General features: G+C 35.9%; 2 protein-coding genes across 2 annotated transcripts; one reads left to right on the forward strand and one right to left on the reverse strand.

Annotated features, from left to right (window-relative positions):
- Nucleotides 1-1,887: 1,887 nt before the first annotated feature.
- On the reverse strand, nt 1,888-4,687 carry serp1 (stress-associated endoplasmic reticulum protein 1). Its single transcript, XM_052097529.1, has 3 exons — nt 4,419-4,687; nt 2,987-3,062; nt 1,888-2,418 (listed from the first exon to the last, which is right to left on the reverse strand). Exons 1-3 carry the CDS (start codon nt 4,500-4,502, stop codon nt 2,378-2,380), a joined length of 201 nt encoding a protein of 66 aa, XP_051953489.1. The 5' UTR covers nt 4,503-4,687; the 3' UTR covers nt 1,888-2,377.
- A 1,021-nt stretch (nt 4,688-5,708) lies between these two features.
- On the forward strand, nt 5,709-16,082 carry eif2a (eukaryotic translation initiation factor 2A). The gene is made up of 14 exons (XM_052097407.1): nt 5,709-5,753; nt 6,143-6,212; nt 8,159-8,230; nt 8,318-8,436; nt 8,605-8,704; nt 9,098-9,180; nt 9,367-9,440; nt 11,846-11,990; nt 12,104-12,220; nt 12,606-13,180; nt 14,123-14,236; nt 14,490-14,609; nt 15,021-15,086; nt 15,808-16,082. The coding sequence occupies exons 1-14, from the start codon at nt 5,726-5,728 to the stop codon at nt 15,871-15,873; spliced, it is 1,749 nt and encodes a 582-aa protein (XP_051953367.1). The 5' UTR covers nt 5,709-5,725; the 3' UTR covers nt 15,874-16,082.
- The last annotated feature ends 29 nt before the right edge of the window (nt 16,083-16,111 follow it).

Consider the following 16,111-nt stretch of genomic DNA (forward strand, 5'->3'; position numbering starts at 1 on the left):
ATGTTTAATCTTGTAGAACATTCTGAGAATGTCATTCAGACGACTATTTGTCTACAGACAGGGTAAAGCTAATTTAAGTTTGTGGAAAGAAAAGGCAATTATAGGTCTAAAAATATATAATTTTTTACGTTTGGTAATATTTTTTTTTTAATGTAATGCTTTTTTCGTTTTGGTAATTACTTTTTTTAATTTAATTATTATCATTTTTTTTTTTCTTTTGGTAAATTATTATTTTTAATTTAATGCTTTTTTCTTTTGGTAATTTACTTAATTTAATACAGAGAATTTTGCTGGCATTTTTTCAAAAGTAAAACTAAACAATAATTTAATAGAATATGGCTGGAAATGTTCCAAAAAAAAATTAATTGTTTATTTATTTTTTATTTAAAACTTCTTTGTGAAAAGAAATAATATGTTTTATGGGCAATTTCCATGACTGCCGTCTATTATTTTGAATGGTGTGGAAAATAAACTTGTAAATAATAAATAAATAAACGGACGGATACTAAATTAATCGCAAACAGTGGCCATTCGTGTGTTCAATGTGCGCGAGGTATTTGTGTTGGCACTCCTGGAAGTGTCACGTTTGCAGATCAGCTCTATAAAGATCAATCCATAATCACATACAATAAATTGGCTTTCAATACTGTTGTCACAATTAACACATGCTAATGATTGGGGCAAACTCTGTCATGTGACACTACATTTTCACATTAATGCCAATTTTATTGACAAAAAGTGTTTCCAACCCAGTTTTTTGTGACATTTGATGTATCGACATTGAGTTTATGCGCTTGAGTTAAATTTGCCTGAAAAATATTATGTCAACATTTGTGACATTCTAGCAATAATGTGTTTCCATCAGCTTTATTTTGATGCGCTTGGATGGAAATGTTGTTCATGATACTTTGTAATCTGTGAAATATATATATATATACACATCAATTAGCCACAATATTAAAACCACCTGCCTAATAGTGTGTAGGTCCCCCTCATGCCACCAAAACAGCACCAACCCGCATCTCAGAATAGCATTATGGGATGTTAATCTTCTCACCACAATACAGAGCGGTTATCCGAGTTACCATAGACTTTGTCAGTTCGAACCAGTCTGGCCATTCTCTGTTGACCTCTCTCATCAACAAGGTGTTTCCTTCTACAGAACTGCCGCTCACTGGATGTTTTTTGTTTTTGGCACCATTCAGAGTAAACTATAGAGACTGTTGTGTGTTAAAATCTCAGGACATCAGCAGTTATAGAAATACTCAAACCAGCCCATCTGGCACCAACAATCATCCATGCGATTATCTAATCAGCCAATTATGTGGCAGCAACGCAGTGCATAAAATCATCCAGGTACGGGTCAGCAGCTTCAGTGAATGTTCATCAACCATAAGAATGTGGAAAAAAATGTATCTCAATGATTTGGACCGTGGCATGATTGTTGGTGCCAGATGGGCTGGTTTGAGTATTTCTGTAACTGCTGATCTCCTGGGATTTTCACACAAAACAGTCGGGAGGTCTGTGGACAGAAACACCTTGTTGATAAGAGAGATCAACAGAGATTGGCCAGACTGGTTCAAACTGACAAAGTCTACGGTAACTCAGATAACCACTCTGTACAATTGTGAGAAGAATATCATCCCATAATGCTATTCTGAGATGCGGGTTGGTGCAGTTTTGGCGGCACGAGGGGAACCTACACAATATTAGTCAGGTGGTATATGTATGTATCATAATAACAAACTAAAACCTTTTATTATTGCTACTATTGATCAGATTTTATTACCCAAATAATCTTTCTTGTGATTATTTTATTTGCTCATTGTGATTCAAGTAAATTTTTTCCAAATAGCTATTTCAAAAACAAAACACCTAAGTTAGATGTAAAGTACATTTCATTTTATTTTTGTTGTTCTCTACAAACAAAACTGAATCTGTGGACCTTAATTTCCTTTGATACAGTCAAAGAACACAAACTCGGGTCTATAAGTAGAGAGAAATCCAATTCCAGGTGCATAGTACCAATGTTAACAATTATACTGAACTGGTCCCCAAACTACAACATAGAATATTAATGAAACATTTCTTTCAAACAAAAATGTTAGTGTAGAAAACAAAATCTAACAGTCATTCGTAGTCTTGAGTGTATTGCCTCTGCCATGGATTGAGCGGCAATATTGATCAAATGTCCCATATTGGAATGTTTCAGAAGACAATGTTCCTCCGGTTTTTGAGTAAGGCACAGGAAACCGTAGCGTTGTGGTGAAAGACCTTGTAAAACAAAGATTAAATAAGAATAAATGGAATGATCAAGTGATCTTCTGCTGTGCCGGAAGAGGAGAATTAACTGTGACTTAATGGGCTGATGGACTCTTCACATTCCCATCCGGATACTCTGAATGATCTGGAATATCGCTGTAGAGAGAGTACAGAAAAATAACATTAGAACACTGTATTATTGTTGAAATATTTTAAGTATCTAAGAATAAGTTCACACCGCAAGCAAATATGATTTTCTGCTCAAAAGTGGAACTCAAATAGGACTCAAATAAGACACTGGCCAAAAAAGGGGCAAATGTAAACGTCTTTTCGGAGTTAATAACAGTATCACGCTAAAATTTTGAGTGGGCTGTATTGACTTCAAGTAATAAATGAAAATACTGTTTGGGTGGAGTATTAACTTTTGAGTTAGATTAATTGTTTTTATTAATTGATTAAATGTTAGTCTTATGCAAAAAAATATAAACAGCTGGTCAAGCTTGCTACCAAAGAACGCAACATTTTAATACCTAATGAGTACAACTTCATGCACTCTTGAGTTATGACATTAACCACATGTTTGGCATGTTGACTAATTGTTATGAGTGTACTGGATTACAATAAAGGGATCAGCAAAGTCAAAAGTCAACCTTCAAGATATTTTGAATAATGTAGACATGAAATTCAATGAAGGTGATGAGTGTTTGTTGGATTGTAACCTCACCTGATCCACATACTACAAAGATGAACAAGGCAAGAAGCCATGGACCAACCGCTGCTTTCTCATCTTGAGGGCCTCTCTGTTGAGGAAATATTGACAATATTTTACATTTGAGAAAATAAATTGGCATAATACTTTTAAAGAAAGACAATGAGTAAATTAACACACTAAAACTACAAAGCTCAACCTATGTAGCCAAAACAACAGCTGTCCAATAGTCTTAAGCTATAGTAAGTTTTTGCTACAACACAAAGAAACAATTTAACAATTTAACCCTTGTTAATTTAAAAAAAAAGCTACTCTGAGGTCTTCAGAGGACAAAAATGTCCACGTCAAAAAACTGCCATAATAATATTATATATTAATATTATTTTCCACTTTCAATTAGTTTATTTTTATAACCAACATCAGTCCTGTTAATAACTACCAAATATTCATTCATTTTCAGGATTTTAACCCTTTATATGCAGTTTGTTTATATAATGCCACTGTATGTATGATATATATATATATATATATATATATAATTTATTAATTAATGAATACTAAATGCTAAGGTTTTTTGTTTTGTTTTGTTATCACAGTCTGGGATATGTCAATGACCAACAACATTGATTTTGATGCATTACTATTTTATGTGGTGTCAGATAAAAAAAAAAAAAAAAAAAAAGTCGACATCAAAAAAACTGCCATAAAAATATTACATATGAATATTATTTTCCACTTTCACTGATTTTTTATTTTTACCAACATCAGTCCTGATCATAACTACCAAATACTCATTCATTTTCAGGATTTTAACCCTTTAAATGCCAGTTTGTTTAAATAAAGCCACTGTTTGTTTTTTCACACACACACACACACACACACACACACACACACACACACACACACACATTCTGACATCCATACAACACACCCACACAATTTTAGCTGCATCATTTGTTCAATTTGCCTGCAGTGCTCTATAATACAGCAAACAGAAAATAGGAAAAAAGTATGTATTTGCTCCATAGGCTAAACATAAGGAAAATGGCGCTATCTAGTGGAAAATATTACAAATAAAATGAAGAAGACAGGGCTCTGGAAGCATAATATCATAGAAATCATTATGTTATGCTTTATTGGCACTGGGATCAAATATTACAGTTTTAATGAATTTCAATGTGTACATTTGTGTCATTAAGGTACTGAGTGTTACTATTTTGTGTACACAGTTTATTATAGATGTATTATAAGAACAGAGGTTGAAATATCAAAATTCCCCCCAAAATACACACCTTTGGCAAAATGTATGCCGTTGGCATTAACACAGGCGAAATGATCGAAAAAACAAAAATGAAAAAGAAAAAATGTCCCGAAGGTCACACAAGGGTTAAGATTGTATCCACATTTTTACTGTATTAAAAATATAGTTGAAAATGTTGTGATTTACCGTCGATTTGGCCACATTGCCCCTCAGTGTGATGTTCTTGCTGTGTTTCTCGTTCGCCATGCGAATTCTCTGTTTGGCCACCATCTTTCACACTACTAATTTAAACGTTTATGAAAGAAAAAGAAAAGACTGTAAGAAATCCAAGCGGTCGGTGTAATCAGCTGACGTATGATCTTATACTGAAACACTGGTTTTAAGTATACGTGTGCATAAGAGAAGGTCTCTCCACCCACGATACGTGGACGTTCCGAAGAAGAGCACACATTAGCCGAACGACAAACAACGTGAGACAGGAGCTATGGAAATAGGCGGGGTTTGACGGCCCGAAGTTGTCTCTAATTGGTCAGCCTCAAAAGGGTCATTTTTATTTTTATATTTTGTCTATTCACAGTGCTTTTTAAATCTAGTGGCTTTTCAATAATCTCAGTGTTATTAGTCAAGTGTATATTGTTGTCTAAAACGCTTCTAAAACAACGGTGTTGTCACGTGGTAGTTGTTTCTTTTCTCAGCGTTGTTCTGAATGGACAAATCACAGTCGTTCCAGATTACTATTAAATTTTGTGTATATATTATTTTATAACGATTGTTGCTAAAGGGTTTTATTTATATGCAAGGTGTTAATCCATGTCACAACAAGCATTTAAACGATTATACCTATTTGCGCACAAATGTCTCCAGTAGGAGAAAAGGCGTTTCGAGATTTGAATTCAGATAAATAGAGGTTTAACATTTCTGGCCACCATGCGCCCTCTGAAGGACATTTATGTTTATAGCAAGTGTTATTAACACTTTTGCCTCCCAATGACATGACTGAGTGAGCTTTCATCTCAAGCCCTCACACGCTCTTTTTTAAATGCCCATTCAAGATATAAATCATTGTTTGGCGCAGTTGATCACATCACTACATGAGTCAATCATGGAAACTGGGATTGTGTTCTGTCAGGTGTTAGAAAAAAAAGTTGACAAAAAAAAAGTTGTGATCACAAGCTGTTTATAAAAAGCTATCGTGTGTCATTTTCTATAAAGTTGATTAGCAAAATGAAATTATACGTTTTTAGTAAGCTATTATCGGTGTATTTCAAATCAATTGTTCATAGGAATTAATTATAACACAATTTAGAAATGGGAGAGGGGGGGTTTCAATTTACAAATACAATTATTATTATTCCGCAACCTTCTTTTGAAAGAGATTTGAGGTATTGTACTCAAAATATTTCCTTTTGACATTTTACACGTCAAACTCTGGTGACGCAGGCATGAAATTCTATGACGTGGGACGTGGGACGTGGCCGCACTTCCGTTTGAAAATGGCGCCCCCCATACCTCATTTAGCAGGTGAGTTGTTGCTTTTGAATGTGTTTTCAAGCTCAACATTTCAAGGCGTAAAGATAAAACAATTAATTTGTGATGGCATGGCGTGAAATAAAATGTAAAAAAAAAACGATTTATTCTCAAGCTCTTCCGTATATGCATGCTGCATTGCCAATCACAAGCCTGTCATATGCGCACATGATCATATTTATACTGTCAGATCATATATGAAAATATTAAATATTGATCAACATTTGCACACATATATCCATATATGAAAAATGTATAAGCCTCTATAATATTTAGCAGTTATAGGTGATGGTAATTGGTTAGCATTTTAAAAAGTACAGAAACAATTATTTTATAAAGTTATTTCAAACAGTTATGTTAATATTATCTCTCATTGAAAACAGTCCAAGGATCAGATGGAACTTTGCTGTTGTGTGGACCTCCAAGCTGTCAAGAAAGCTCTGCATTTCAGAGGTGAGAGACAAATAACATGTTCTTAAACCAGCTAATTTGTAGGTTAAAATATACGGTAAAGTATACAGTTATAAGTGTGTGTTTTATACACAAAAGGTTAATATATATTAACCTTTTGTGTATATATATATTTACATATGGAGTTGAAGTCAGAAGTTTACATACACTTAGGTTGTAAAGACAGATTGTTTCACTTTTTATTGACTATATCACAATTCCAGTGGGTCAGAATTTAAGAAGTTAACTGTGCCTTTAAGCAGCTTGGAAAATTCCAGAAAATGATGTTAAGCCTTTTGGCAATTAGCTTAAGATAGGCTAATTGGAGAAAATTGGAGGTGTTCTGTGGACAGCGTTGGGTAATTTACTCCAAAAAAAAAAATATTAATTACTAACTACTGATTACTTCTTCTACAGTGTAGTTAGATTACTGTACTAATTGCTCTTTCTGAAAAGTAATTGCATTATTACTAATTTGTTTCTAAAACCCTGATTAATCTCGACCAGATGAAAAATACAAGGATAGACATTTTAATTCTTTTAAATAAATCATAAAAAGTCAAATAAATTATTCATGAACTGGCAAAAGAATTTAAAGGGCTGCATTCATTTAGAAACCATACATTTTCACATGGTTGGGTGGTTTGGGCATCTGGTAAGGATGCCCCCTGGCCGCCTCCCTAGGGAGGTGTTTCAGGCATGTCCAGCTGGGAGGAGGCCTCGGGGAAGACTTCTCCACACTGACCTGGGAACGCCCCCAGTCAGAGCTGGTTAATGTGGCTTGGGATAGGGAAGTTTGGGGCCCCCTGCTGAAGCTGCTGCCCCCGCGACCCGACTTCGGATAAGCGGTTGAAGATGGATGGATGGATGGATGGATGGACATTTTCACATTAGATGTTAAATTTAGATTTTAAATTCACTATTGTTTTATATAAAAGCCTGACTACAGTTTGCAAGTGCACATGGGGACTAAGATTTGGAGAAATGTCCTCTGGTCTGATGAAACAAAAATTGAACTGTTTGGCCGTAATGACCATTGTAATGTTTGGAGGAAAAAGGGTGATGCTTGCAAGCCGAAGATCACCATCCCAACTGTGAAGCATGTGGGTGGCAGCATCATGTTGTGTGAGTGCTTGGCTGCAGGTGGGACTGGTGCACTTCACAAAATAGATGGCATTATGTGGAAGGAAAATTAAGTGGATAAATTGAAGCAACATCTCAAGGCATCAGCCAGGAAGTTAAAGCTCGGTCTCAAATGGGTCTACCAAATGGACAATGACTGCAAGCATACCTCCAAAGTTGTGGCAAAATGGCATAAGGACAACAAAGTCAAGATATTGTAATGGCCATCACAAAGCCCTGACCTCAATCCGATAGGGAATTTGTGGGCAGAACTGAAAAATGTGTGCGAGCAAGGAGGCCAACAAATCTGACTCAGTTACACCAGTTCTGTCAGGAGGAATGGGACAAAATTCCAGCAACTTATTGTGAGAAGCTTGTGGAAGGCAACCCAAAACATTTGACCCAAGTTAAACAATTTAAAGGCAATGCTACCAAATACTAACAAAGTGTGTGTAAACTTCTGACCCACTGAGAATGTGATGAAAGAAAAAGAAAGCTGAATCTCTCTAATATTATTCTGACATTTCACATTCTTAAAATAAAGTATTGATCATAACTGACCTAAGACAGGGAATGTTTTCTACGATTAAATGTCAGGAACTGTGAAAAACTGAATTTAAATGTATTTGGCTAAATTTCTGACTTAAACTGTATTTACATAATTTCACCATCTACCTTTTTTAGCAGTTCATGTAAACAGTCCTGCAGTGTGACATACATTTTTGTCAAGAACAAATATTTAATTAACATTTGGTGATAACGGCATGCATAATAATTATGCAAGAATTAAACGAATGCTTTATCATCAACTCTACTATTTATTTCAGGGATGATCGGCAAGGCAAACACATGACATTCAGCAGGGATGGATCTTTGTTTGGTTGGTGCAACGGCTCGCAGTACGTATGAGGAGTGAGTTAGAGTGTCGTTAATTGTTCTCAGGATTCATATTTGATTAAATATAAGTCTTCTGTTTATGTTTTTAGGGTCAGTGTGATCAAAGTTCCTAGTGGAGACTTGGTGAAGTCTTTTGATCTTCCCAAAACAGCTTCGCTGGAATTCTCACCTCTGAACAATGTTTTGGCCACCTGGCAGCAATATACCAGTAAGACTTTTTAATGTGTGTGTTTTTTATTTTATATTATACTGCAATACATATATGAACATACAAAATCAAAAGCTAGATTTTTGTGCATTACAGCTAATAGCTTAAGTGTAATTTTTGTCTCTGTTTCCAGATAACACTCACATATCTGTTCCTTTTGTTTGTCAGAAACGCAGGATAAACCTCAGGGAGAGCCAAACCTGCAGCTTTGGGACTTGCAAACAGGTACCTGTATCAAAGCGTTCTATCAGAAGATGATGACAGGATGGTGAGTGATTATTAACAAACAGTGATGATGAAATTAAAACCATAAAACTTACAAAAAGTACTATGGTGGTGTAGTGATGGCATTAGATGGTATTACCATGGTACCTTGATATATACCATAATACTGAATGATTACCGTATTGGTGTACATGGTACTTCACAGTACTTCAAAGAATACAATGGCACTGCCATGGTTAAGGTACCAAAAAACATGGTATTACCTTCGTACCATGTCAAAACAACATAGTAGTACCATGGCAATTTTTGGTGCTTTTTAATGGTCAAATTGTCTTTCTTAATATCAGTTATATTCAATACCTGTATGTAAATGACTAAGTGTAAAGCATGAATGTGCATAAGTTCTGTATTTGTATTTTCTTGGCCATTTCTAAAGGTGTCCAAGATGGGCAGATGATGAAAGTATTGCTGTTAGAAATGTCAATAATGAACTTCATTTCTTTGAGAACAACAACTTTGGTAACCCATTTATTATTCGTTATTTTTCATTTTATTTCATTCATTAAGATGATGTTGCGTTATTTGTAGGTTCTTTGTCATTTATTAAGCACTTTAAACACTTTTTGAATTTTATGTAACTTGATCTCGTTTGAGATGTATTTATGTTTAAAATGTTTATGTAACTTTTTGTGTTTTGGTGTGTAGAAACAATTGCGAACAAGCTACACCTTCAGAAAGTGTCTGAGTTTGCTCTATCTCCTGGATCCCAGCCGAGCAAGGTATCCGAATGCTTTAAAATAACATTTTCCAGTATCTCTAAACATGCTGTTTTACTCATAGAAATATATTAAAGGGATCATGTCAAGCATATTTTTTTATTTTTTATATTTTAGAATTACATGACCTTTTTCTTCACTGCCTCTTGCCCTCGGTCTGAAGTGCATGAGATGTCCCCTTTAAGACTTCTATAGACCATTTTGATTGACTAACATATTTCCAGAGCAAATGTCACCTGCCACACATGTTGTGAACAGTTATTTTACAAGAATGAAAGCATGAAAACGTGCAAGCAATTTACAAAATCCCTTGGAAGCTCTCAGCCCAGTCAGTCATTTTCAGTCATACATGTCCCAATTATAGTGAAGCGTGCAATCAAACTATTACAATTGTTCCGACTGAAATAACAGTAGTAAACTGAACAAAGTTGGCACACTTTTCCTCCCGAATACTAGGCATACAAGATGTGATGATAAAATAATGCAACAGTGATAATAGCCCATACTAACTGTAAGTTGTGAATGTGAAGGGTTAATAAATCTGTATCCAGCTGTAGGTCGTTATGAGGGACCATCGGTCCGTCTTTTCGCCACTTTAATAGGCATCTTGTGCTGGTAATTTCGGGATGATCACCGATGGGGAGTTGATTGTTTTGCTGGTCAATCAGGGGAGGGGATCTCCCTTGACAGTTTCCCTGCTTAAAGCTACAGTTCACCCCAAAATTGTAATTCTCTCATCATTTACTCCCAGATGTGTATGACTTTCTTCCTTCTGCTGAACACAAAGATTTTTAGAAGAATATCTCAGCTCTGTAGGTTCATACTATGCAACTGAATGGTGAGCACACTTTGTAGCACCAAAAATCTCTTAAAGGAAACATAAAAGTAATCCATTTGACTCCAGTAGCTAAATCCATATCTTCAGAAGTGATATAGTAGGTGTGAGTGAGAAACAGATCAAAATTTAAGTCATTTTACATCTGTAAGTCGCATGTGGTGGTGCCTGTTTAATTTCACTTTCACATCTGAAAATGAAAGTTAAAGTGGAGATTTAGAGTAAAAAAGGACTTAAATGTTGTTCTGTTTCTCACCCACATCTATCATATCGCTTCTGTAGACATGGCTTAAAACACTGGAGTCATATGGATTACTTCTATGTTTCCTTTATGTGATTTTTGGAGCTACAAATGTTTCACTTGCATTGTATGGACCTACAGAGTTGAGATCTTTTTCTAAAAATCTTTGTGTTCTGCTGAAGAAAGAAAGTCATACATATCTGGGATGGCATGATAAGGGTGAGTAAGTAATAAGAGAATTTTCCTTTTTGAGTGAACTATTCCTTTAAATACGGGACAATGGGTGTACTAACAAATACATTTCAGCCAAAATACAGGATGTTCTGGCTAGCTTGCAAGCTTACTAGCATACACTGTCATTGAATTGTCTTTCGTTGCACTCGGTGCTTCACGTTCTTCTTGCATAATAAAACAATTTAATCTTTGATTAATATTATAGTTCTCTATTTGGTAAGTAACCGTGTAATAAGCACGATCCACTCCACGTTGAAGTCCTCATCATGCTTTATTTTGCAATATTAAAAAATGACTGACTATACAATTCTTTACATATCCAACAAACACAGACCGAGAAAACCGTAGTGTTAAAATGTGTCTATTTAAAAAAGTCTTGTCGAAATAGTTGGCACTGCTCCATCTTTCAAAATGGGTTTATTTGCAAAGCCTGAATCATAATGGTTCTTGAAAGAATCCTTTGACAAATGTGCCGAATAAACATAGAATAGCACTGAAGTGTTGAGGAACTTGCAGAGATCAACAACAATGTCTGAGGCCCTCACTTGGCATGCATATCTTTTCGTTGGTTAAACGCAAACTACAGTAACAATAGTACCACTTCCAGTGTTTGAGTACCTCAGCCGCTGTTTCTTTATCAATTCACAGTGACGATTACATAAATTGTGAAGGCAGGGTATTCAAATGACACTGCACTGTGACATCACAATGAAGATGATTTTCAAAACAAGTTGTTTTTCCAGAGTGGAAACAATAAATGCTCTTTTTGGACTAGAGAGGAAGTTTTGAGTTCTGAAACTTACAGTATGTCCTTGTTGTATGGCTAAAGCACTATACTGTTAAGCAGAGGGTTGTCGGTTCGATCCCCACAGCCACCACCATTGTGTCCTTGAGCAAGACATTGCATAACTTCAGGTTGCTCCGGGGGGATTGTCCCTGCAATAAGTGCTCTATAAGTCGCTTTGGATAAATGCGTCTGCCAAATGCATAAATGTAAATGTCTTTATAGTACAATGACCTATTGTACGTCAACATATCAAGGAAAATATGATTCCGCATAATAATGGCCTCTTTAATTCTGATCATGTGTTGCTGAAGGTTGCTGTCTATGTTCCTGGAAGCAAAGGTGCTCCGTCATTTGTACGGCTGTATCAGTATCCCAATTTCGGCGGTCCAAATTCTGCTTTGGCAAACAAAAGCTTTTTCAAAGCTGATAAAGTGGACATGCTGTGGAACAAAAAAGGTAGATACTCAATTTGCAGTTTATGATCATTATCATCAACCTTTTTAGCTTAGTTTATTTTGGTTCATATTGTCAGAGAATTTTAGATACGTTTTTCCTCTCATCTCCTAAAGCCACTGCAGTTCTAGTGACCGCCAGCACTGAGGTTGATAAAACAGGCGCCTCTTATTATGGAGAACAGACGTTACACTATCTTGCCACCAATGGAGAGGGTGCAGTGGTTCAGTTACGTAAGTACCATGATTCATTATGTAATAATGATTCACACAGCTTTTTTTTTCATACAAAGACAGCATATCAGATGCTGCCCAGCTTCAAAAGCATCATAAAAGCATCACAATATCTATTTGACTTATGCGCAACATATTAAAATTTTTCTGCAGCCATATGATAGCATTTCATTGAGCATTGACAGAACACTATTCTGTCAATAATAATGGCTTCAGAAGACTTGGATTATAGTGCAAAAGTCATATGGATTATTTGTGTCATATTTGTATATTGCTTTTTCCCCTTTTTGTTTGTACTGAAACATTATATGAAACTGTATAATTTTGTAATACATGCATGCAGACCATCATTCACCTACATACATTGTTTTGTTGTCCTGTACAGCAAAGAACGGCCCCATATATGATGTCTCCTGGAACCCCAACTCTTCAGAGTTTTGTGTGGTTTATGGTTTTATGCCCGCAAAGGCTACAATCTTTAACCACAAGTGTGAGTCCGTGTTCGATTTTGGCACGGGCCCCCGGAACGCTGCTTTCTACAGTCCGCAGGGCCACATCCTTGTTCTCTCAGGCTTTGGAAACCTGAGAGGGCAGATGGAGGTTTGGGATGTTAAGAAATACATTCAGGTGTCGAAACCCCAGGCTGAAGATACTACACACTTCTCCTGGTGTCCTGACGGAGAGCATATAGTCACGGCGACGTGCTCGCCCAGGCTCAGAGTCAGCAATGGCTATAAGATCTGGCACTACACCGGGACTGTGTTGTTCAAACATGAAACGCCATTGAATAAAGAGCTCTGGCAAGTGTTATGGCAGCCCTTTCCGACCGGAACATTCCCAGAGAAGGCGGTGAAATACCAGGCGGTGCAGAGTGAGCTTGGCAGCACTGAGGCCAAACCTACACAGGCGTACCGCCCACCTGCCCTCCGCAATAAACCCCAGGCAGCCATCTCCAAACTAGTGAGTTTGTGTAATGCACATCCTTTTTTTTCAGATCATTTTGTGGTTTAGATTTAGGATTTTCTGTGAGCAAATATTTTGACCATTAAAGGAGTAGTTCTTTCAGAAATGAAAATTCTCTTATCATTTATTCACCCTCATACCATCCCAGATGTGTATGACTTTTTTTCTTCTGCTGAACACAAAGATTTTTAGATGAATATCTCAGCTCTGTAGGTCCATACAATGCAAGTGAATGGTTACCAGAACTTTGAAGCTTCAGAAAGCACATAAAGACAACATGAAATAATCCAGTGGTTTAATCGACCAGTCTTCTGAAGAGATGCAATCGGTTTTGGGTGAGAACTCAAAACCAAGGCGCAGTCTCCTTGGCGATCATGATTTCAAGCTTATTTACACTTCCTACTGCTTGATGCATGTGCAGGGAACTAGATGGCACTAAGAAGCTTGAAATCATGATCGCCAAGGAGACTGCTGCAGATTTACAGTAAAAACAGAGTTATATTTTGGTCTATTTTCACTCAAAACCAATTAGATTGCTTCAAAAGACATTTAAACCACTTATGGATTACCTTTATGCTGCCTTTATGTGCTTTTTGGAGCTTCAAAGTTTTGCTCGCAATTCACTTGCATTGTGTGGACCAGTAGAGCTGAGATATTCTTCTAAAAATCTTTGTTTGTGTTCTATTTAAGAAAGTCATACACATCTGGGATGTCATGAGGGTGAGTAAATAATGAGAGAATTAAAATTTTTGGGTAAACTATAACTTTCAGGGCAGGTGAAAGAAGGAATATTCAAAATGTATTCGCAGTTGTGAGCTCTCACACCACTGGTTGAGCAAATGTTGCTATGTCAGGCTGGTGTGTAAATACTTAAGCCATTTCAGAGCAATATTTTTGCTATATTGTCCTCCATTAATTGGCATTCCTTGTCTTTTAAAGCATGAAGAAGAGCCGCCACAGAACATGAAGCCTGGTGCTGCAGGAGAGAAGCAAATGTCTAAAGCTGCTTTGAAAAACCAGAAAAAGCGAGAGGCAAAGAAAGCAGCTAAACAGGCAGGTTTTTTAATTTACCTTTATGTTACCTTTATGAACCAGTTCCTTGAAAGGGAGAGACATTCTTATGCCAAAATTGGACTAAAATCTATGTAGTGTAAGATGAGTTTTCATTATATTTGGTCTATTTTCCTGGAAGAGAAAGACTACATTTTCCATTTTTCCAATGCTTGTATCAGCTAAAGGTCCAATAATCCTCCGTGAACTATACAGAAGAATATCTAGCTCAGAGTTCTGCTCTCTGTCAACACAGGAAAACAAATCTGATGAAGCTCCGCCTCCAGTAGAAGATTCCACCCCTGTCGCTCCTGCACATGTGACTTCTACCCATGGAGACCCCGAAACTGACAAAAAGATCAAGAACTTAAAAAAGGTGCAATGTTGAAATATGGTGACCGAATCAAACAAGATTGCTGTCGAATTTTGCTACATTTTCTAAAGCATCATTCAAAAGTCTGTAAGTACACCTAAAAGCCACTTCAGATGCCGCTTCTGTGCCACCTTTGCTGTGTAAAGATGTCTTAAGTGTGGTTTAGGAAGAAAAATGTAAATGTTTTGCCTGTATAGATACCCCCCAAAAATATATTTCCAGGTTATCAATTTAGGAAGTGTAGTAGTAGTATTCAATTTAGGAAGTGTAGTATTCAAATCAGTTTTAAAAAACAGAAGATCTGTAGATATATCCATATTTATTTTTCTACTTGCATACCAGAATGCCAATCGTAACCAACAATGAATTTACATTGCACTCTCTAACCTGGTTTTATGCTTATGCATCTGACAGAAACTCAAAGCCATAGATGAACTGAAGGAACAGCAGACAGCTGGTAAAGTTATGCAGAAAAATCAGGTACGATATCAAAACTTCATCAACTCGTGAAAAAAAAAACTAAACGTTCTCAAATGAGTGAGCTTGTTTTTTATATATATATAGATATATATATTTATTTGGTATAATTACCCAGATCAGTGTTTTTGTCTGAGGCTAAAATCACAATAACAGAGTTGTTCAGTTTGTAGCTCTAAAACACAGAAGGCAATTAGCATTTTCGAGCTATACGTTTATATTTATGAGTAATTAAAATTTGAGTAAAATAAGAATGTGGTTAAAATTAATAGATGAGACTTTATTTTTTTTATTTCACAACAGAAATTACATCCAATCACAATTACATTTTGAAAGTCGCTGTTAAACATTGTATGTTGGCTAGCCAGTTGCTAAATAAGAACTACAACTCCCACAAGCATGTGAATACACCTGCCTGACAAAACAGACAATCGTTGTAGTTCTTATTTAGCAACTTGTTGTTAGCAACATATAATTTTAAACCACAGCTTCAAAATTCATTTTTTAGTTATAAATGTAATTTATGTTGTAGAGCAAAACAGTCATTTTAACCAGAGACATTAATGTACTCATAAATAAAAAAAGCCCTCAGGGTTGGCCTACAAATACAGCTCCATTAGCAGCAAATTACTTTTATTTAAGGGAATTAGCTTTAAAAAAAAAATCACTATTAGAGAATTTGTTTAATAGTTTTTAAAAACATGTTTTCATTTTTTATTTAAAGCTTGAGAAGATCCAAAAGGAGGCCCAGCTATTGAAGGAGCTCGAAGACCTTGAATTAGGAGTGTAAATACACTGCCTGTTAATCAAACTGGTTATCAGTTTTCAAACCATGCTTTGTCATAATGTTAATAATCTGTATTGGAGACACTATTCATGACTGACAAATAAAAGCCTGTTTTGTCTCTTTTGACATGTCTAAAAATAATAAGGACTCATTTCTAACAGCAATGTTGCTATGCAATGTCATGTCATGTACAGCGCAGAAGAACATTGATGACGTCATGAAATGTCAAATAAAAACGATG

The sequence above is a fragment of the Xyrauchen texanus genome, chromosome 29, assembly GCF_025860055.1.
Source record: "Xyrauchen texanus isolate HMW12.3.18 chromosome 29, RBS_HiC_50CHRs, whole genome shotgun sequence".
NCBI classification, from domain to species: domain Eukaryota; kingdom Metazoa; phylum Chordata; class Actinopteri; order Cypriniformes; family Catostomidae; genus Xyrauchen; species Xyrauchen texanus.